The sequence below is a fragment of the Salvelinus namaycush genome, unplaced genomic scaffold, assembly GCF_016432855.1.
Source record: "Salvelinus namaycush isolate Seneca unplaced genomic scaffold, SaNama_1.0 Scaffold475, whole genome shotgun sequence".
Lineage (NCBI taxonomy): Eukaryota > Metazoa > Chordata > Actinopteri > Salmoniformes > Salmonidae > Salvelinus > Salvelinus namaycush.
The window spans coordinates 1-16,241 of NW_024061170.1; the positions used below are offsets into that span (position 1 = coordinate 1).

Sequence of the window (16,241 nt, forward strand, 5' to 3'; positions counted from 1 at the left end):
GGTGTAGTAAGGTCAGGGTTAGGTAGATAGTTACCTGGACTAGGTGTAGTAAGGTCAGGGTTAGGTAGATAGTTACCTGGGCTAGTGTAGTAAGGTCAGGGTTAGGTAGATAGTTACCTGGGCTAGGTGTAGTAAGGTCAGGGTTAGGTAGAATAGTTACCTGGGCTAGATGTAGTAAGGTCAGGGTTAGGTAGATAGTTACCTGGGCTATAGGTGTAGTAAGGTCAGGGTTAGGTAGATAGTTACCTGGGCTAGGTGTAGTAAGGTCAGGGTTAGGTAGATAGTTACCTGGGCTATAGGTGTAGAAGGTCAGGGTTAGGTAGATAGTTACCTGGGCTAGGTGTAGTAAGGTCAGGGTTAGGTAGATAGTTACCTGGGCTAGATGTAGTAAGGTCAGGGTTAGGTAGTAGTTACCTGGGCTATAGTGTAGTAAGGTCAGGGTTAGGTAGATAGTTACCTGGCTAGGTGTAGTAAGGTCAGGGTTAGGTAGATAGTTACCTGGGCTAGGTGTAGTAAGGTCAGGGTTAGGTAGATAGTTACCTGGGCTAGGTGTAGTAAGGTCAGGGTTAGGTAGATAGTTACTGGGCTAGGTGTAGTAAGGTCAGGGTTAGGTAGATTAGTTACCTGGGCTAGGTGTAGTAAGGTCAGGGTTAGGTAGATAGTTACCTGGGCTAGGTGTAGTAAGGTCAGGGTTAGGTAGATAGTTACCTGGGCTAGGTGTAGTAAGGTCAGGGTTAGGTAGATAGTTACCTGGGCTAGGTGTAGTAAGGTCAGGGTTAGGTAGATAGTTACCTGGGCTAGATGTAGTACGGTCAGGGTTAGTTAGATAGTTACCTGGGCTAGGTGTAGTAAGGTCAGGGTTAGGTAGATAGTTACCTGGGCTATAGGTGTAGTAAGGTCAGGGTTAGGTAGATAGTTACCTGGGCTATAGATGTAGTAAGGTCAGGGTTAGGTAGATAGTTACCTGGGCTAGGTGTAGTAAGGTCAGGGTTAGGTAGATAGTTACCTGGGCTAGGTGTAGTAAGGTCAGGGTGAGGTAGATAGTTACCTGGGCTAGGTGTAATAAGGTCAGGGTTAGGTAGATAGTTACCTGGGCTAGGTGTAGTAAGGTCAGGGTTAGGTAGATAGTTACCTGGGATAGGTGTAGTAAGGTCAGGGTTAGGTAGATTAGTTACCTGGGCTAGGTGTAGTAAGGTCAGGGTTAGGTAGATAGTTACCTGGGCTAGGTGTAGTAAGGTCAGGGTTAGATAGTTAGTTACCTGCGCTAGGTGTAGTAAGGTCAGGGTTAGGTAGATTAGTTACCTGGGCTAGGTGTAGTAAGGTCAGGGTTAGGTAGATAGTTACCTGGGCTAGGTGTAGTAAAGTCAGGGTTAGGTAGATAGTTACCTGGGCTAGATGTAGTAAGGTCAGGGTATGGTAGATTAGTTACCTGGGCTAGATGTAGTAAGGTCAGGGTTAGGTAGATTAGTTACCTGGGCTAGATGTAGTAAGGTCAGGGTTAGGTAGATAGTTACCTGGGCTAGATGTAGTAAGGTCAGGGTTAGGTAGATAGTTACCTGGGCTAGATGTAGTAAGGTCAGGGTTAGGTAGATAGTTACCTGGGCTAGGTGTAGTAAGGTCAGGGTTAGGTAGATAGTTACCTGGGCTAGATGTAGTAAGGTCAGGGTTAGGTAGATAGTTACCTGGGCTAGGTGTAGTAAGGTCAGGGTTAGGTAGATAGTTACCTGGGCTAGGTGTAGTAAGGTCAGGGTTAGGTAGATTAGTTACCTGGGCTATAGGTGTAGTAAGGTCAGGGTTAGGTAGATAGTTACCTGGGCTAGATGTAGTAAGGTCAGGGTTAGGTAGATAGTTACCTGGGCTAGATGTAGTAAGGTCATGGTTAGGTAGATAGTTACCTGGGCTATAGGTGTAGTAAGGTCAGGGTTAGGTAGATAGTTACCTGGGCTATAGGTGTAGTAAGGTCAGGGTTAGGTAGATAGTTACCTGGGCTAGATGTAGTAAGGTCATGGTTAGGTAGATAGTTACCTGGGCTATAGGTGTAGTAAGGTCAGGGTTAGGTAGATAGTTACCTGGGCTATAGGTGTAGTAAGGTCAGGGTTAGGTAGATAGTTACCTGGGCTATAGGTGTAGTAAGGTCAGGGTTAGGTAGATAGTTACCTGGGCTAGATGTAGTAAGGTCAGGGTTAGTTAGATAGTTACCTGGGCTAGGTGTAGTAAGGTCAGGGTTAGGTAGATAGTTACCTGGGCTAGATGTAGTAAGGTCAGGGTTAGTTAGATAGTTACCTGGGCTAGATGTAGTAAGGTCAGGGTTAGTTAGATAGTTACCTGGGCTAGGTGTAGTAAGGTCAGGGTTAGGTAGATAGTTACCTGGGCTAGGTGTAGTAAGGTCAGGGTTAGGTAGATAGTTACCTGGGCTATAGGTGTAGTAAGGTCAGGGTTAGGTAGATAGTTACCTGGGCTAGGTGTAGTAAGGTCAGGGTTAGGTAGATAGTTACCTGGGCTAGGTGTAGTAAGGTCAGGGTTAGGTAGATAGTTACCTGGGCTAGATGTAGTAAGGTCAGGGTTAGGTAGATAGTAACTGGGCTAGGTGTAGTAAGGTCAGGGTTAGGTAGATAGTTACCTGGGCTAGGTGTAGTAAGGTCAGGGTTAGGTAGATAGTTACCTGGGCTAGGTGTAGTAAGGTCAGGGTTAGGTAGATAGTTACCTGGGCTAGATGTAGTAAGGTCAGGGTTAGGTAGATAGTTACCTGGGCTAGGTGTAGTAAGGTCAGGGTTAGGTAGATAGTTACCTGGGCTAGATGTAGTAAGGTCAGGGTTAGGTAGATAGTTACCTGGGCTAGATGTAGTAAGGTCAGGGTTAGGTAGATAGTTACCTGGGCTATAGGTGTAGTAAGGTCAGGGTTAGGTAGATAGTTACCTGGGCTATAGGTGTAGTAAGGTCAGGGTTAGGTAGATTAGTTACCTGGGCTAGGTGTAGTAAGGTCAGGGTTAGATAGTTAGTTACCTGGGCTAGGTGTAGTAAGGTCAGGGTTAGGTAGATAGTTACCTGGGCTATAGGTGTAGTAAGGTCAGGGTTAGGTAGATAGTTACCTGGGCTAGATGTAGTAAGGTCAGGGTTAGGTAGATAGTTACCTGGGCTAGGTGTAGTAAGGTCAGGGTTAGGTAGATAGTTACCTGGGCTAGGTGTAGTAAGGTCAGGGTTAGGTAGATAGTTACCTGGGCTAGGTGTAGTAAGGTCAGGGTTAGGTAGATAGTTACCTGGGCTATAGGTGTAGTAAGGTCAGGGTTAGGTAGATAGTTACCTGGGCTAGGTGTAGTAAGGTCAGGGTTAGGTAGATTAGTTACCTGGGCTATAGGTGTAGTAAGGTCAGGGTTAGGTAGATAGTTACCTGGGCTAGATGTAGTAAGGTCAGGGTTAGGTAGATAGTTACCTGGGCTAGGTGTAGTAAGGTCAGGGTTAGGTAGATAGTTACCTGGGCTAGGTGTAGTAAGGTCAGGGTTAGGTAGATAGTTACCTGGGCTAGGTGTAGTAAGGTCAGGGTTAGGTAGATAGTTACCTGGGCTAGGTGTAGTAAGGTCAGGGTTAGTTAGATAGTTACCTGGGCTATTGGTGTAGTAAGGTCAGGGTTAGGTAGATAGTTACCTGGGCTAGGTGTAGTAAGGTCAGGGTTAGGTAGATTAGTTACCTGGGCTATAGATGTAGTAAGGTCAGGGTTAGGTAGATAGTTACCTGGGCTAGATGTAGTAAGGTCAGGGTTAGTTAGATAGTTACCTGGGCTATTGGTGTAGTAAGGTCAGGGTTAGGTAGATAGTTACCTGGGCTAGGTGTAGTAAGGTCAGGGTTAGGTAGATTAGTTACCTGGGCTATAGATGTAGTAAGGTCAGGGTTAGGTAGATAGTTACCTGGGCTAGGTGTAGTAAGGTCAGGGTTAGGTAGATAGTTACCTGGGCTAGATGTAGTAAGGTCAGGGTTAGGTAGATAGTTACCTGGGCTAGGTGTAGTAAGGTCAGGGTTAGGTAGATAGTTACCTGGGCTATAGGTGTAGTAAGGTCAGGGTTAGGTAGATAGTTACCTGGGCTATAGGTGTAGTAAGGTCAGGGTTAGGTAGATAGTTACCTGGGCTAGGTGTAGTAAGGTCAGGGTTAGGTAGATAGTTACCTGGGCTAGATGTAGTAAGGTCAGGGTTAGGTCGATAGTTACCTGGGCTAGGTGTAGTAAGGTCAGGGTTAGGTAGATAGTTACCTGGGCTAGGTGTAGTAAGGTCAGGGTTAGGTAGATAGTTACCTGGGCTAGGTGTAGTAAGGTCAGGGTTAGGTAGATAGTTACCTGGGCTAGGTGTAGTAAGGTCAGGGTTAGGTAGATAGTTACCTGGGCTAGGTGTAGTAAGGTCAGGGTTAGGTAGATAGTTACCTGGGCTAGATGTAGTAAGGTCAGGGTTAGGTAGATAGTTACCTGGGCTAGGTGTAGTAAGGTCAGGGTTAGGTAGATAGTTACCTGGGCTAGGTGTAGTAAGGTCAGGGTTAGGTAGATAGTTACCTGGGCTAGGTGTAGTAAGGTCAGGGTTAGTTAGATAGTTACCTGGGCTAGGTGTAGTAAGGTCAGGGTTAGTTAGATAGTTACCTGGGCTAGGTGTAGTAAGGTCAGGGTTAGGTAGATAGTTACCTGGGCTAGGTGTAGTAAGGTCAGGGTTAGGTAGATAGTTACCTGGGCTAGATGTAGTAAGGTCAGGGTTAGGTAGATAGTTACCTGGGTTAGGTGTAGTAAGGTCAGGGTTAGGTAGATAGTTACCTGGGTTAGGTGTAGTAAGGTCAGGGTTAGGTAGATTAGTTACCTGGGCTATAGGTGTAGTAAGGTCAGGGTTAGGTAGATAGTTACCTGGGCTAGGTGTAGTAAGGTCAGGGTTAGGTAGATAGTTACCTGGGCTATAGGTGTAGTAGGGTTAGATATACACTACCGTTCAAAAGTTTGGGGTCACTTAGAAATGTCCTTGTTTTTGAAAGAAAACAATTTTTTTTGTCTATTAAAATAACATCAAATTGATCAGAAATTCAGTGTAGACATTGTTAATGTTGTAAATGACTATTGTAGCTGGAAACGGCAGGTTTTTATTGGAATATCTACATAGGCGTACAGAGGCCCATTATCAGCAACCATCACTCCTGTGTTCTAATGGCACGTTGTGTTAGCTAATCCAAGTTTATCATTTTAAAAGGCTAATTGATCATTAGAAAATCCTTTTGCAATTATGTTACCACAGCTGAAAACTGTTGTTTTGATTAAAGAAGCAATAAAACTGGCCTTCTTTAGACTAGTTGAGTATCTGGAGCATCAGCATTTGTGGGTTCGATTACTGGCTCAAAATGGCCAGAAACAAAGACCTTTCTTCTGAAACTCGTCAGTCAAGAACTGAAGATCTAGAAAGAGGAGTGGGAGGCCCCGGTGCACAACTGAGCAAGAGGACAAGTACATTAAAGTGTCTAGTTTGAGAAACAGACGCCTCACAAGTCCTCAACTGCCAGCTTCATTAAATAGTACCCGCAAAACACCAGTCTCAACGTCAACAGTGAAGAGGTGACTCCGGGATGCTGGCCTATATCTTAGAAAAAGCTATATCTTAGTGTGATCAATAAAAATAAAAGATTAAGATGGGCAAAAGAACACAGACACTGGACAGTGGAACTCTCCCTAGAAGGCCAGCATCCCGGAGTCGCCTCTTCACTGTTGACGTAGAGACTGGTATTTTGCGGGTACTATTTAATGAAGCTGCCAGTTGAGGACTTGTGAGGCGTCTGTTTCTCAAACTAGACACTCTAATGTACTTGTTCTCTTGCTCAGTTGTGCACGGGGGCCTCCCACTCTTCTTTCTATTCTGGTTAGAGCCAGTTTGCACTGTTCTGTGAAGGGACTAGTACACAGCGTTGTACGAGATCTTCAGTTTCTTGGCAATTTATCACATGGAATAGCCTTCATTTCTCAGAAGTGTATAGTTGTAGTGTATAGTTACCTGGGCTAGATGTAGTAAGGTCAGGGTTAGGAAGTTAGTTAGTTACCTGGATATATGTAGTAAGGTCGGGGTTAGAGTTAGGGTTAGGTCTAATAGGTTAACTCAGGCCTCCATCTCTAACCCAAACAGAGTTACATTTTACATTTTAGTCATTTAGCAGACGCTCTTATCCAGAGCGACTTACAGTAGAGTGCATACATTTTATTACATTTTTTTACATACTGAGACAAGGATATCCCTACCGGCCAAACCCTCCCTAACCCGGACGACGCTATGCCAATTGTGCGTCGCCCCACGGACCTCCCGGTTGCGGCCGGCTGCGACAGAGCCTGGGCGCGAACCCAGCCCAGCCTGGGCGCGAACCCAGAGACTCTGGTGGCGCAGCTAGCACTGCGATGCAGTGCCCTAGACCACTGCGCCACCCGCGAGTTCAAGCTGAAGGGTTAGAGTTAGGGTTAGGTCTAATAGGTTAACTCAGGCCTCCATCTCTAACCCAAACAGAGTTCAAGCTGAAGAAGATGTGGAAGAGTCCCAACGGAAGCATCAGGAACATTCTGGGCGGAACCGTCTTCCGAGAGCCAATCATCTGCAAGAACATTCCCCGTCTGGTCCCTGGTTGGACGCAGCCAATAACGATCGGCAGACACGCCTTTGGTGACCAGGTAGATAAGTAGCATACAATACGTGTTTTAGATTAGATTTGTATTCAACAACAATGTTCTGTTGTTGATGTTTGTTGTTGTGTTGTTCCACAGTACAGAGCCACAGACTTTGTGATCACCAAGCCGGGGAAGTTTAAGATGGTGTTCACCCCGGCTGACGGCAGCAAGGGGAATGAGTGGGAGGTCTTTGACTTCCTCTCAGGAGGCTGTGGGTTGGGCATGTACAATACTGATGAGGTGAGCAGGCTGGGACAGGTATTATTTTTTTTTTTAAGTTACACACTTTATTTTCCATCCAAGGAATGAAATTTGCCTTTGTCATTAAAGAATATAAACTGAGCAAAAATATAAACGCAACATGTAAAGTGTTGGTCCCATGTTTCATGAGCTGAAATAAAAGATCCCAGAAATGTTCTATACGCACAAAAAACGTATTTCTCTCAAATTTGGTGGACAAATGTGTCTACATCCCTGTTAGTGAGCATTTATCCTTTGCCAAGATAATCCATCTACCTGACAGGTGTGGAAAATAAAGAAGCTGATTAAACAGCATTATCATTACACAGGTGCACCTTGTGCTGGAGACAATAAAAGGCCACTTTAAAATGTGCACTTTTGTCACACAACACAATGCCACAGAGCGTGCAATTGGCATGCTGACTGCAGGAATGTTGCCAGTGAATTGAATGTTAATTTCTCTACCATAAGCCTCCTCCAACATCGTTTTAGAGAATTTGGCATTACATCCAACCGGCCTCATAACCCCAGACCACATGTAACCACGGCAGCCCAGGACCTTCACATCCGGCTTCTTCACCAGCTGGATCATCTGAGACCAGCCAGCCGGACAGCTGATGAAACTGTGTTGTTGCACCACCGAAGAATTTCTGCACAAACGGTTAGAAACGTCTCAGGGAAGCTCATCTTGTGCTCGTCGTCCTCACCAGGGTTTTGACCTGACTGCAGTTCAGCTTCGTCCTCACCAGGGTCTTGACCTGACTGCAGTTCGGCGTCGTCCTCACCAGGGTTTTGACCTGACTGCAGTTCAGCGTCGTAACTGACTTCAGTGGGTAAATGCTCGTCTTCCTCACCAGGGTTTTGACCTGACTGCAGTTCAGCGTCGTAACTGACTTCAGTGGGTAAATGCTCGTCGTCCTCACCAGGGTTTTGACCTGACTGCAGTTCAGCGTCGTAACTGACTTCAGTGGGTAAATGCTCGTCTTCCTCACCAGGGTCTTGACCTGACTGCAGTTCGGCGTCGTAACTGACTTCAGTGGGTAAATGCTCGTCTTCCTCACCAGGGTTTTGACCTGACTGCAGTTCAGCGTCGTAACTGACTTCAGTGGGTAAATGCTCGTCTTCCTCACCAGGGTTTTGACCTGACTGCAGTTCAGCGTCGTAACTGACTTCAGTGGGTAAATGCTCGTCTTCCTCACCAGGGTTTTGACCTGACTGCAGTTCAGCGTCGTAACCGACTTCAGTGGGTAAATGCTCGTCTTCCTCACCAGGGTTTTGACCTGACTGCAGTTCGGTGTCGTAACTGACTTCAGTGGGTAAATGCTCGTCTTCCTCACCAGGGTTTTGACCTGACTGCAGTTCGGCGTCGTAACTGACTTCAGTGGGTAAATGCTCGTCTTCCTCACCAGGGTTTTGACCTGACTGCAGTTCGGCGTCGTAACTGACTTCAGTGGGTAAATGCTCGTCTTCCTCACCAGGGTTTTGACCTGACTGCAGTTCAGCGTCGTAACCGACTTCAGTGGGTAAATGCTCGTCTTCCTCACCAGGGTTTTGACCTGACTGCAGTTCAGCGTCGTAACCGACTTCAGTGGGTAAATGCTCGTCTTCCTCACCAGGGTTTTGACCTGACTGCAGTTCAGCGTCGTAACCGACTTCAGTGGGTAAATGCTCGTCTTCCTCACCAGGGTTTTGACCTGACTGCAGTTCAGCGTCATAACTGACTTCAGTGGGTAAATGCTCGTCTTCCTCACCAGGGTTTTGACCTGACTGCAGTTCAGCGTCGTAACCGACTTCAGTGGGTAAATGCTCGTCTTCCTCACCAGGGTTTTGACCTGACTGCAGTTCAGCGTCGTAACCGACTTCAGTGGGTAAATGCTCGTCTTCCTCACCAGGGTTTTGACCTGACTGCAGTTCAGCGTCGTAACCGACTTCAGTGGGTAAATGCTCGTCTTCCTCACCAGGGTTTTGACCTGACTGCAGTTCAGCGTCGTAACCGACTTCAGTGGGTAAATGCTCGTCTTCCTCACCAGGGTTTTGACCTGACTGCAGTTCAGCGTCGTAACCGACTTCAGTGGGTAAATGCTCACCTTTGATGGCCACTGGCCCGCTGGAGACGTGTGCTCTTCAGGGATGATTCCCGGTTTGAACTGTACCAGGCAACTGTTTTGTGGTCCAGCGGTTTGCTGATGTCAACGTTGTGAACAGAGTGCCCCATGGTGGCGGTGGGGTTATGGTATGGGCAGGCATTAGCTACGGACAATGAATACAACTGCATTTTATCGATGGAAATTTGAATGCACAGAGATACCGTGATGAGATCCTGAGGCCCATTGTCGTGTTATTCATCCGCCACCATCACCTCATGTTTCAGTATGATAATGGACAGCCTGTTTGTCCAGTCCAGTCCATCACAGGGTTCTAATAGTGTTCTGTCTGTCCTGTCCAGTCCATCACAGGGTTCTAATAGTGTTCTGTTTGTCCAGTCCAGTCCATCACAGGGTTCTAATAGTGTTATGTCTGTCCTGTCCAGTCCATCACAGGGTTCTAATAGTGTTCTGTCTGTCCTGTCCAGTCCATCACAGGGTTCTAATAGTGTTCTGTCTGTCCTGTCCAGTCCATCACAGGGTTCTAATAGTGTTCTGTCCAGTCCATCACAGGGTTCTAATATTGTTCTGTCTGTCCTGTCCAGTCCATCACAGGGTTCTAATAGTGTTCTGTCTGTCCTGTCCAGTCCATCACAGGGTTCTAATAGTGTTCTGTCTGTCCTGTCCAGTCCATCACAGGGTTCTAATAGTGTTCTGTCCAGTCCATCACAGGGTTCTAATAGTGTTCTGTCCAGTCCATCACAGGGTTCTAATAGTGTTCTGTCTGTCCTGTACAGTCCATCACAGGGTTGTAATAGTGTTCTGTTTGTCCTGTCCAGTCCATCACAGGGTTCTAATAGTGTTCTGTCTGTCCTGTCCAGTCCATCACAGGGTTCTAATAGTGTTCTGTCTGTCCTGTCCAGTCCATCACAGGGTTCTAATAGTGTTCTGTCTGTCCTGTCCAGTCCATCACAGGGTTCTAATAGTGTTCTGTCTGTCCTGTCCAGTCCATCACAGGGTTCTAATAGTGTTCTGTCTGTCCTGTCCAGTCCATCACAGGGTTCTAATAGTGTTCTGTCTGTCCTGTCCAGTCCATCACAGGGTTCTAATAGTGTTCTGTCTGTCCTGTCCAGTCCATCACAGGGTTCTAATAGTGTTCTGTCCAGTCCATCACAGGGTTCTAATAGTGTCCTGTCTGTCCAGTCCATCACAGGGTTCTAATAGTGTTCTGTCCAGTCCATCACAGGGTTCTAATAGTGTTCTGTCTGTCCTGTCCAGTCCATCACAGGGTTCTAATAGTGTTCTGTCTGTCCTGTCCAGTCCATCACAGGGTTCTAATAGTGTTCTGTCTGTCCTGTCCAGTCCATCACAGGGTTCTAATAGTGTTCTGTCTGTCCTGTCCAGTCCATCACAGGGTTCTAATAGTGTTCTGTCTGTCCTGTCCAGTCCATCACAGGGTTCTAATAGTGTTCTGTCTGTCCTGTCCAGTCCATCACAGGGTTCTAATAGTGTTCTGTCTGTCCTGTCCAGTCCATCACAGGGTTCTAATAGTGTTCTGTCTGTCCTGTCCAGTCCATTACAGGGTTCTAATAGTGTTCTGTCTGTCCTGTCCAGTCCATCACAGGGTTCTAATAGTGTTCTGTCTGTCCTCTCCAGTCCATCACAGGGTTCTAATAGTGTTCTGTCTGTCCTGTCCAGTCCATCACAGGGTTCTAATAGTGTTCTGTCTGTCCTGTCCAGTCCATCACAGGGTTCTAATAGTGTTCTGTCCAGTCCATCACAGGGTTCTAATAGTGTTGTGTCTGTCCTGTCCAGTCCATCACAGGGTTCTAATAGTGTTCTGTCTGTCCTGTCCAGTCCATCACAGGGTTCTAATAGTGTTCTGTTTGTCCTGTCCAGTCCATCACAGGGTTCTAATAGTGTTCTGTTTGTCCTGTCCAGTCCATCACAGGGTTCTAATAGTGTTCTGTCCAGTCCATCACAGGGTTCTAATAGTGTTCTGTCCAGCCCATCACAGGGTTCTAATAGTGTCCTGTCCAGTCCATCACAGGGTTCTAATAGTGTTCTGTCTGTCCTGTCCAGTCCATCACAGGGTTCTAATAGTGTTCTGTCTGTCCTGTCCAGTCCATCACATGGTTCTAATAGTGTTCTGTCTGTCCTGTCCAGCCCATCACAGGGTTCTAATAGTGTCCTGTCCAGTCCATCACAGGGTTCTAATAGTGTTCTGTCTGTCCTGTCCAGTCCATCACAGGGTTCTAATAGTGTTGTGTCTGTCCTGTCCAGTCCATCACAGGGTTCTAATAGTGTTCTGTCTGTCCTGTCCAGTCCATCACAGGGTTCTAATAGTGTTCTGTCTGTCCTGTCCAGTCCATCACAGGGTTCTAATAGTGTTCTGTCTGTCCTGTCCAGTCCATCACAGGGTTCTAATAGTGTTCTGTCTGTCCTGTCCAGTCCATCACAGGGTTCTAATAGTGTTCTGTCTGTCCTGTCCAGTCCATCACAGGGTTCTAATAGTGTTCTGTCTGTCCTGTACAGTCCATCACAGGGTTCTAATAGTATTCTGTCTGTCCTGTCCAGTCCATCACAGGGTTCTAATAGTGTTCTGTCTGTCCTGTCCAGTCCATCACAGGGTTCTAATAGTGTCCTGTCTGTCCTGTCCAGTCCATCACAGGGTTCTAATAGTGTTCTGTCTGTCCTGTCCAGTCCATCACAGGGTTCTAATAGTGTTCTGTCTGTCCTGTCCAGTCCATCACAGGGTTCTAATAGTGTCCTGTCCAGTCCATCACAGGGTTCTAATAGTGTTCTGTCTGTCCTGTCCAGTCCATCACAGGGTTCTAATAGTGTTGTCTGTCCTGTCCAGTCCATCACAGGGTTCTAATAGTGTTCTGTCTGTCCTGTACAGTCCATCACAGGGTTGTAATAGTGTTCTGTTTGTCCTGTACAGTCCATCACAGGGTTCTAATAGTGTTCTGTCTGTCCTGTCCAGTCCATCACAGGGCTCTAATAGTGTTCTGTCTGTCCTGTCCAGTCCATCACAGGGTTCTAATAGTGTTCTGTCTGTCCTGTCCAGTCCATCACAGGGTTCTAATAGTGTTCTGTCTGTCCTGTCCAGTCCATCACAGGGTTCTAATAGTGTTCTGTCTGTCCTGTCCAGTCCATCACAGGGTTCTAATAGTGTTCTGTCTGTCCTGTCCAGTCCATCACAGGGTTCTAATAGTGTTCTGTCTGTCCTGTCCAGTCCATCACAGGGTTCTAATAGTGTCCTGTCCAGTCCATCACAGGGTTCTAATAGTGTTGTCTGTCCTGTCCAGTCCATTACAGGGTTCTAATAGTGTTCTGTCTGTCCTGTCCAGTCCATCACAGGGTTCTAATAGTGTCCTGTCCAGTCCATCACAGGGTTCTAATAGTGTTCTGTCTGTCCTGTCCAGTCCATCACAGGGTTCTAATAGTGTTCTGTCTGTCCTGTCCAGCCCATCACAGGGTTCTAATAGTGTCCTGTCCAGTCCATCACAGGGTTCTAATAGTGTTCTGTCTGTCCTGTCCAGTCCATCACAGGGTTCTAATAGTGTTCTGTCTGTCCTGTCCAGTCCATCACAGGGTTCTAATAGTGTTCTGTCTGTCCTGTCCAGTCCATCACAGGGTTCTAATAGTGTTCTGTCTGTCCTGTCCAGTCCATCACAGGGTTCTAATAGTGTTCTGTCTGTCCTGTCCAGTCCATCACAGGGTTCTAATAGTGTTCTGTCTGTCCTGTCCAGTCCATCACAGGGTTCTAATAGTGTTCTGTCTGTCCTGTCCAGTCCATTACAGGGTTCTAATAGTGTCCTGTCCAGTCCATCACAGGGTTCTAATAGTGTTCTGTCTGTCCTGTCCAGTCCATCACAGGGTTCTAATAGTGTTCTGTCTGTCCTGTCCAGTCCATCACAGGGTTCTAATAGTGTTCTGTCTGTCCTGTCCAGCCCATCACAGGGTTCTAATAGTGTTCTGTCTGTCCTGTCCAGTCCATTACAGGGTTCTAATAGTGTTGTCTGTCCTGTCCAGTCCATCACAGGGTTCTAATAGTGTTCTGTCTGTCCTGTCCAGTCCATCACAGGGTTCTAATAGTGTTCTGTCTGTCCTGTCCAGTCCATCACAGGGTTCTAATAGTGTTCTGTCTGTCCTGTCCAGTCCATCACAGGGTTCTAATAGTGTTCTGTCTGTCCTGTCCAGTCCATCACAGGGTTCTAATAGTGTTCTGTCTGTCCTGTCCAGTCCATCACAGGGTTCTAATAGTGTTCTGTCTGTCCTGTCCAGTCCATTACAGGGTTCTAATAGTGTTCTGTCTGTCCTGTCCAGTCCATCACAGGGTTCTAATAGTGTTCTGTCTGTCCTGTCCAGTCCATCACAGGGTTCTAATAGTGTTCTGTCTGTCCTGTCCAGTCCATCACAGGGTTCTAATAGTGTTCTGTCTGTCCTGTCCAGTCCATCACAGGGTTCTAATAGTGTTCTGTCTGTCCTGTCCAGTCCATCACAGGGTTCTAATAGTGTTCTGTCTGTCCTGTCCAGTCCATCACAGGGTTCTAATAGTGTTCTGTCTGTCCTGTCCAGTCCATCACAGGGTTCTAATAGTGTTCTGTCTGTCCTGTCCAGTCCATCACAGGGTTCTAATAGTGTTCTGTCTGTCCTGTCCAGTCCATCATAGGGTTCTAATAGTGTTCTGTCTGTCCTGTCCAGTCCATCACAGGGTTCTAATAGTGTTCTGTCTGTCCTGTCCAGTCCATCACAGGGTTCTAATAGTGTTCTGTCTGTAGTTTCCAGTCCATCACAGGGTTCTAATAGTGTTCTGTCTGTCCTGTCCAGTCCATCACAGGGTTCTAATAGTGTTCTGTCTGTCCTGTCCAGTCCATCACAGGGTTCTAATAGTGTTCTGTTTATCCTGTCCAGTCCATCACAGGGTTCTAATAGGGTTCTGTCTGTCCTGTCCAGTCCATCACAGGGTTCTAATAGTGTTCTGTCTGTCCTGTCCAGTCCATCACAGGGTTCTAATAGTGTTCTGTCTGTCCTGTCCAGTCCATCACAGGGTTCTAATAGTGTTCTGTCTGTCCTGTCCAGTCCATCACAGGGTTCTAATAGTGTTCTGTCTGTCCTGTCCAGTCCATCACAGGGTTCTAATAGTGTTCTGTCTGTCCTGTCCAGTCCATCACAGGGTTCTAATAGTGTTCTGTCTGTCCTGTCCAGTCCATCACAGGGTTCTAATAGTGTTCTGTCTGTCCTGTCCAGTCCATCACAGGGTTCTAATAGTGTTCTGTCTGTCCTGTCCAGTCCATCACAGGGTTCTAATAGTGTTCTGTCTGTCCTGTCCAGTCCATCACAGGGTTCTAATAGTGTTCTGTCTGTCCTGTCCAGTCCATCACAGGGTTCTAATAGTGTTCTGTCCAGTCCATCACAGGGTTCTAATAGTGTTCTGTCTGTCCTGTCCAGCCCATCACAGGGTTCTAATAGTGTCCTGTCCAGTCCATCACAGGGTTCTAATAGTGTTCTGTCTGTCCTGTCCAGTCCATCACAGGGTTCTAATAGTGTTCTGTCTGTCCTGTCCAGTCCATCACAGGGTTCTAATAGTGTTCTGTTTATCCTGTACAGTCCATCACAGGGTTCTAATAGTGTTCTGTCTGTCCTGTCCAGTCCATCACAGGGTTCTAATAGTGTTCTGTCTGTCCTGTCCAGTCCATCACAGGGTTCTAATAGTGTTCTGTCTGTCCTGTCCAGTCCATCACAGGGTTCTAATAGTGTTCTGTCTGTCCTGTCCAGTCCATCACAGGGTTCTAATAGTGTTGTCTGTCCTGTCCAGTCCATCACAGGGTTCTAATAGTGTTCTGTCTGTCCTGTCCAGTCCATCACAGGGTTCTAATAGTGTTCTGTCTGTCCTGTCCAGTCCATCACAGGGTTCTAATAGTGTTCTGTCTGTCCTGTCCAGTCCATCACAGGGTTCTAATAGTGTTCTGTCTGTCCTGTCCAGTCCATCACAGGGTTCTAATAGTGTTCTGTCTGTCCTGTCCAGTCCATCACAGGGTTCTAATAGTGTTCTGTTTGTCCTGTCCAGTCCATCACAGGGTTCTAAAAGTGTTCTGTCTGTCCTGTCCAGTCCATCACAGGGTTCTAATAGTGTTGTCTGTCCTGTCCAGTCCATCACAGGGTTCTAATAGTGTTGTGTCTGTCCTGTCCAGTCCATCACAGGGTTCTAATAGTGTTCTGTCTGTCCTGTCCAGTCCATCACAGGGTTCTAATAGTGTTCTGTCTGTCCTGTCCAGTCCATCACAGGGTTCTAATAGTGTTCTGTCTGTCCTGTCCAGTCCATCACAGGGTTCTAATAGTGTTCTGTCTGTCCTGTCCAGTCCATCACAGGGTTCTAATAGTGTTCTGTCTGTCCTGTCCAGTCCATCACAGGGTTCTAATAGTGTTCTGTCTGTCCTGTCCAGTCCATCACAGGGTTCTAATAGTGTTCTGTCTGTCCTGTCCAGTCCATCACAGGGTTCTAATAGTGTTCTGTCTGTCCTGTCCAGTCCATCACAGGGTTCTAATTGTGTTGTCTGTCCTGTCCAGTCCATCACAGGGTTCTAATAGTGTTCTGTCTGTCCTGTCCAGTCCATCACAGGGTTCTAATAGTGTTCTGTCTGTCCTGTCCAGTCCATCACAGGGTTCTAATAGTGTTCTGTCTGTCCTGTCCAGTCCATCACAGGGTTCTAATAGTGTTCTGTCTGTCCTGTCCAGTCCATCACAGGGTTCTAATAGTGTTCTGTCTGTCCTGTCCAGTCCATCACAGGGTTCTAATAGTGTTCTGTCTGTCCTGTCCAGTCCATCACAGGGTTCTAATAGTGTTCTGTCTGTCCTGTCCAGTCCATCACAGGGTTCTAATAGTGTTCTGTCTGTCCTGTCCAGTCCATCACAGGGTTCTAATAGTGTTCTGTCTGTCCTGTCCAGTCCATCACAGGGTTCTAATAGTGTTCTGTCTGTCCTGTCCAGTCCATCACAGGGTTCTAATAGTGTTCTGTCTGTCCTGTCCAGTCCATCACAGGGTTCTAATAGTGTTCTGTCTGTCCTGTCCAGTCCATCACAGGGTTCTAATAGTGTTCTGTCTGTCCTGTCCAGTCCATCACAGGGTTCTAATAGTGTTCTGTCTGTCCTGTCCAGTCCATCACAGGGTTCTAATAGTGTTCTGTCTGTCCTGTCCAGTCCATCACAGGGTTCTAATAGTGTTCTGTCTGTCCTGTCCAGTCCATC

At 46.9% G+C, this 16,241-nt stretch overlaps 1 protein-coding gene across 1 annotated transcript in view; it reads left to right on the plus strand.

Moving 5' to 3' along the window:
• The first annotated feature begins 6,510 nt into the window (after positions 1 to 6,510).
• LOC120041557 (isocitrate dehydrogenase [NADP], mitochondrial-like) overlaps positions 6,511 to 16,241 on the plus strand; it is a 50,880-nt gene continuing 41,149 nt past the window's right edge. Inside the window, exons 1-2 of the mRNA XM_038986434.1 lie at positions 6,511 to 6,666; positions 6,760 to 6,903. Coding sequence (XP_038842362.1) covers positions 6,523 to 6,666; positions 6,760 to 6,903 — 288 coding nt within the window. The 5' untranslated portion in view covers positions 6,511 to 6,522. The remainder of the gene's footprint in view (positions 6,667 to 6,759; positions 6,904 to 16,241) is intronic.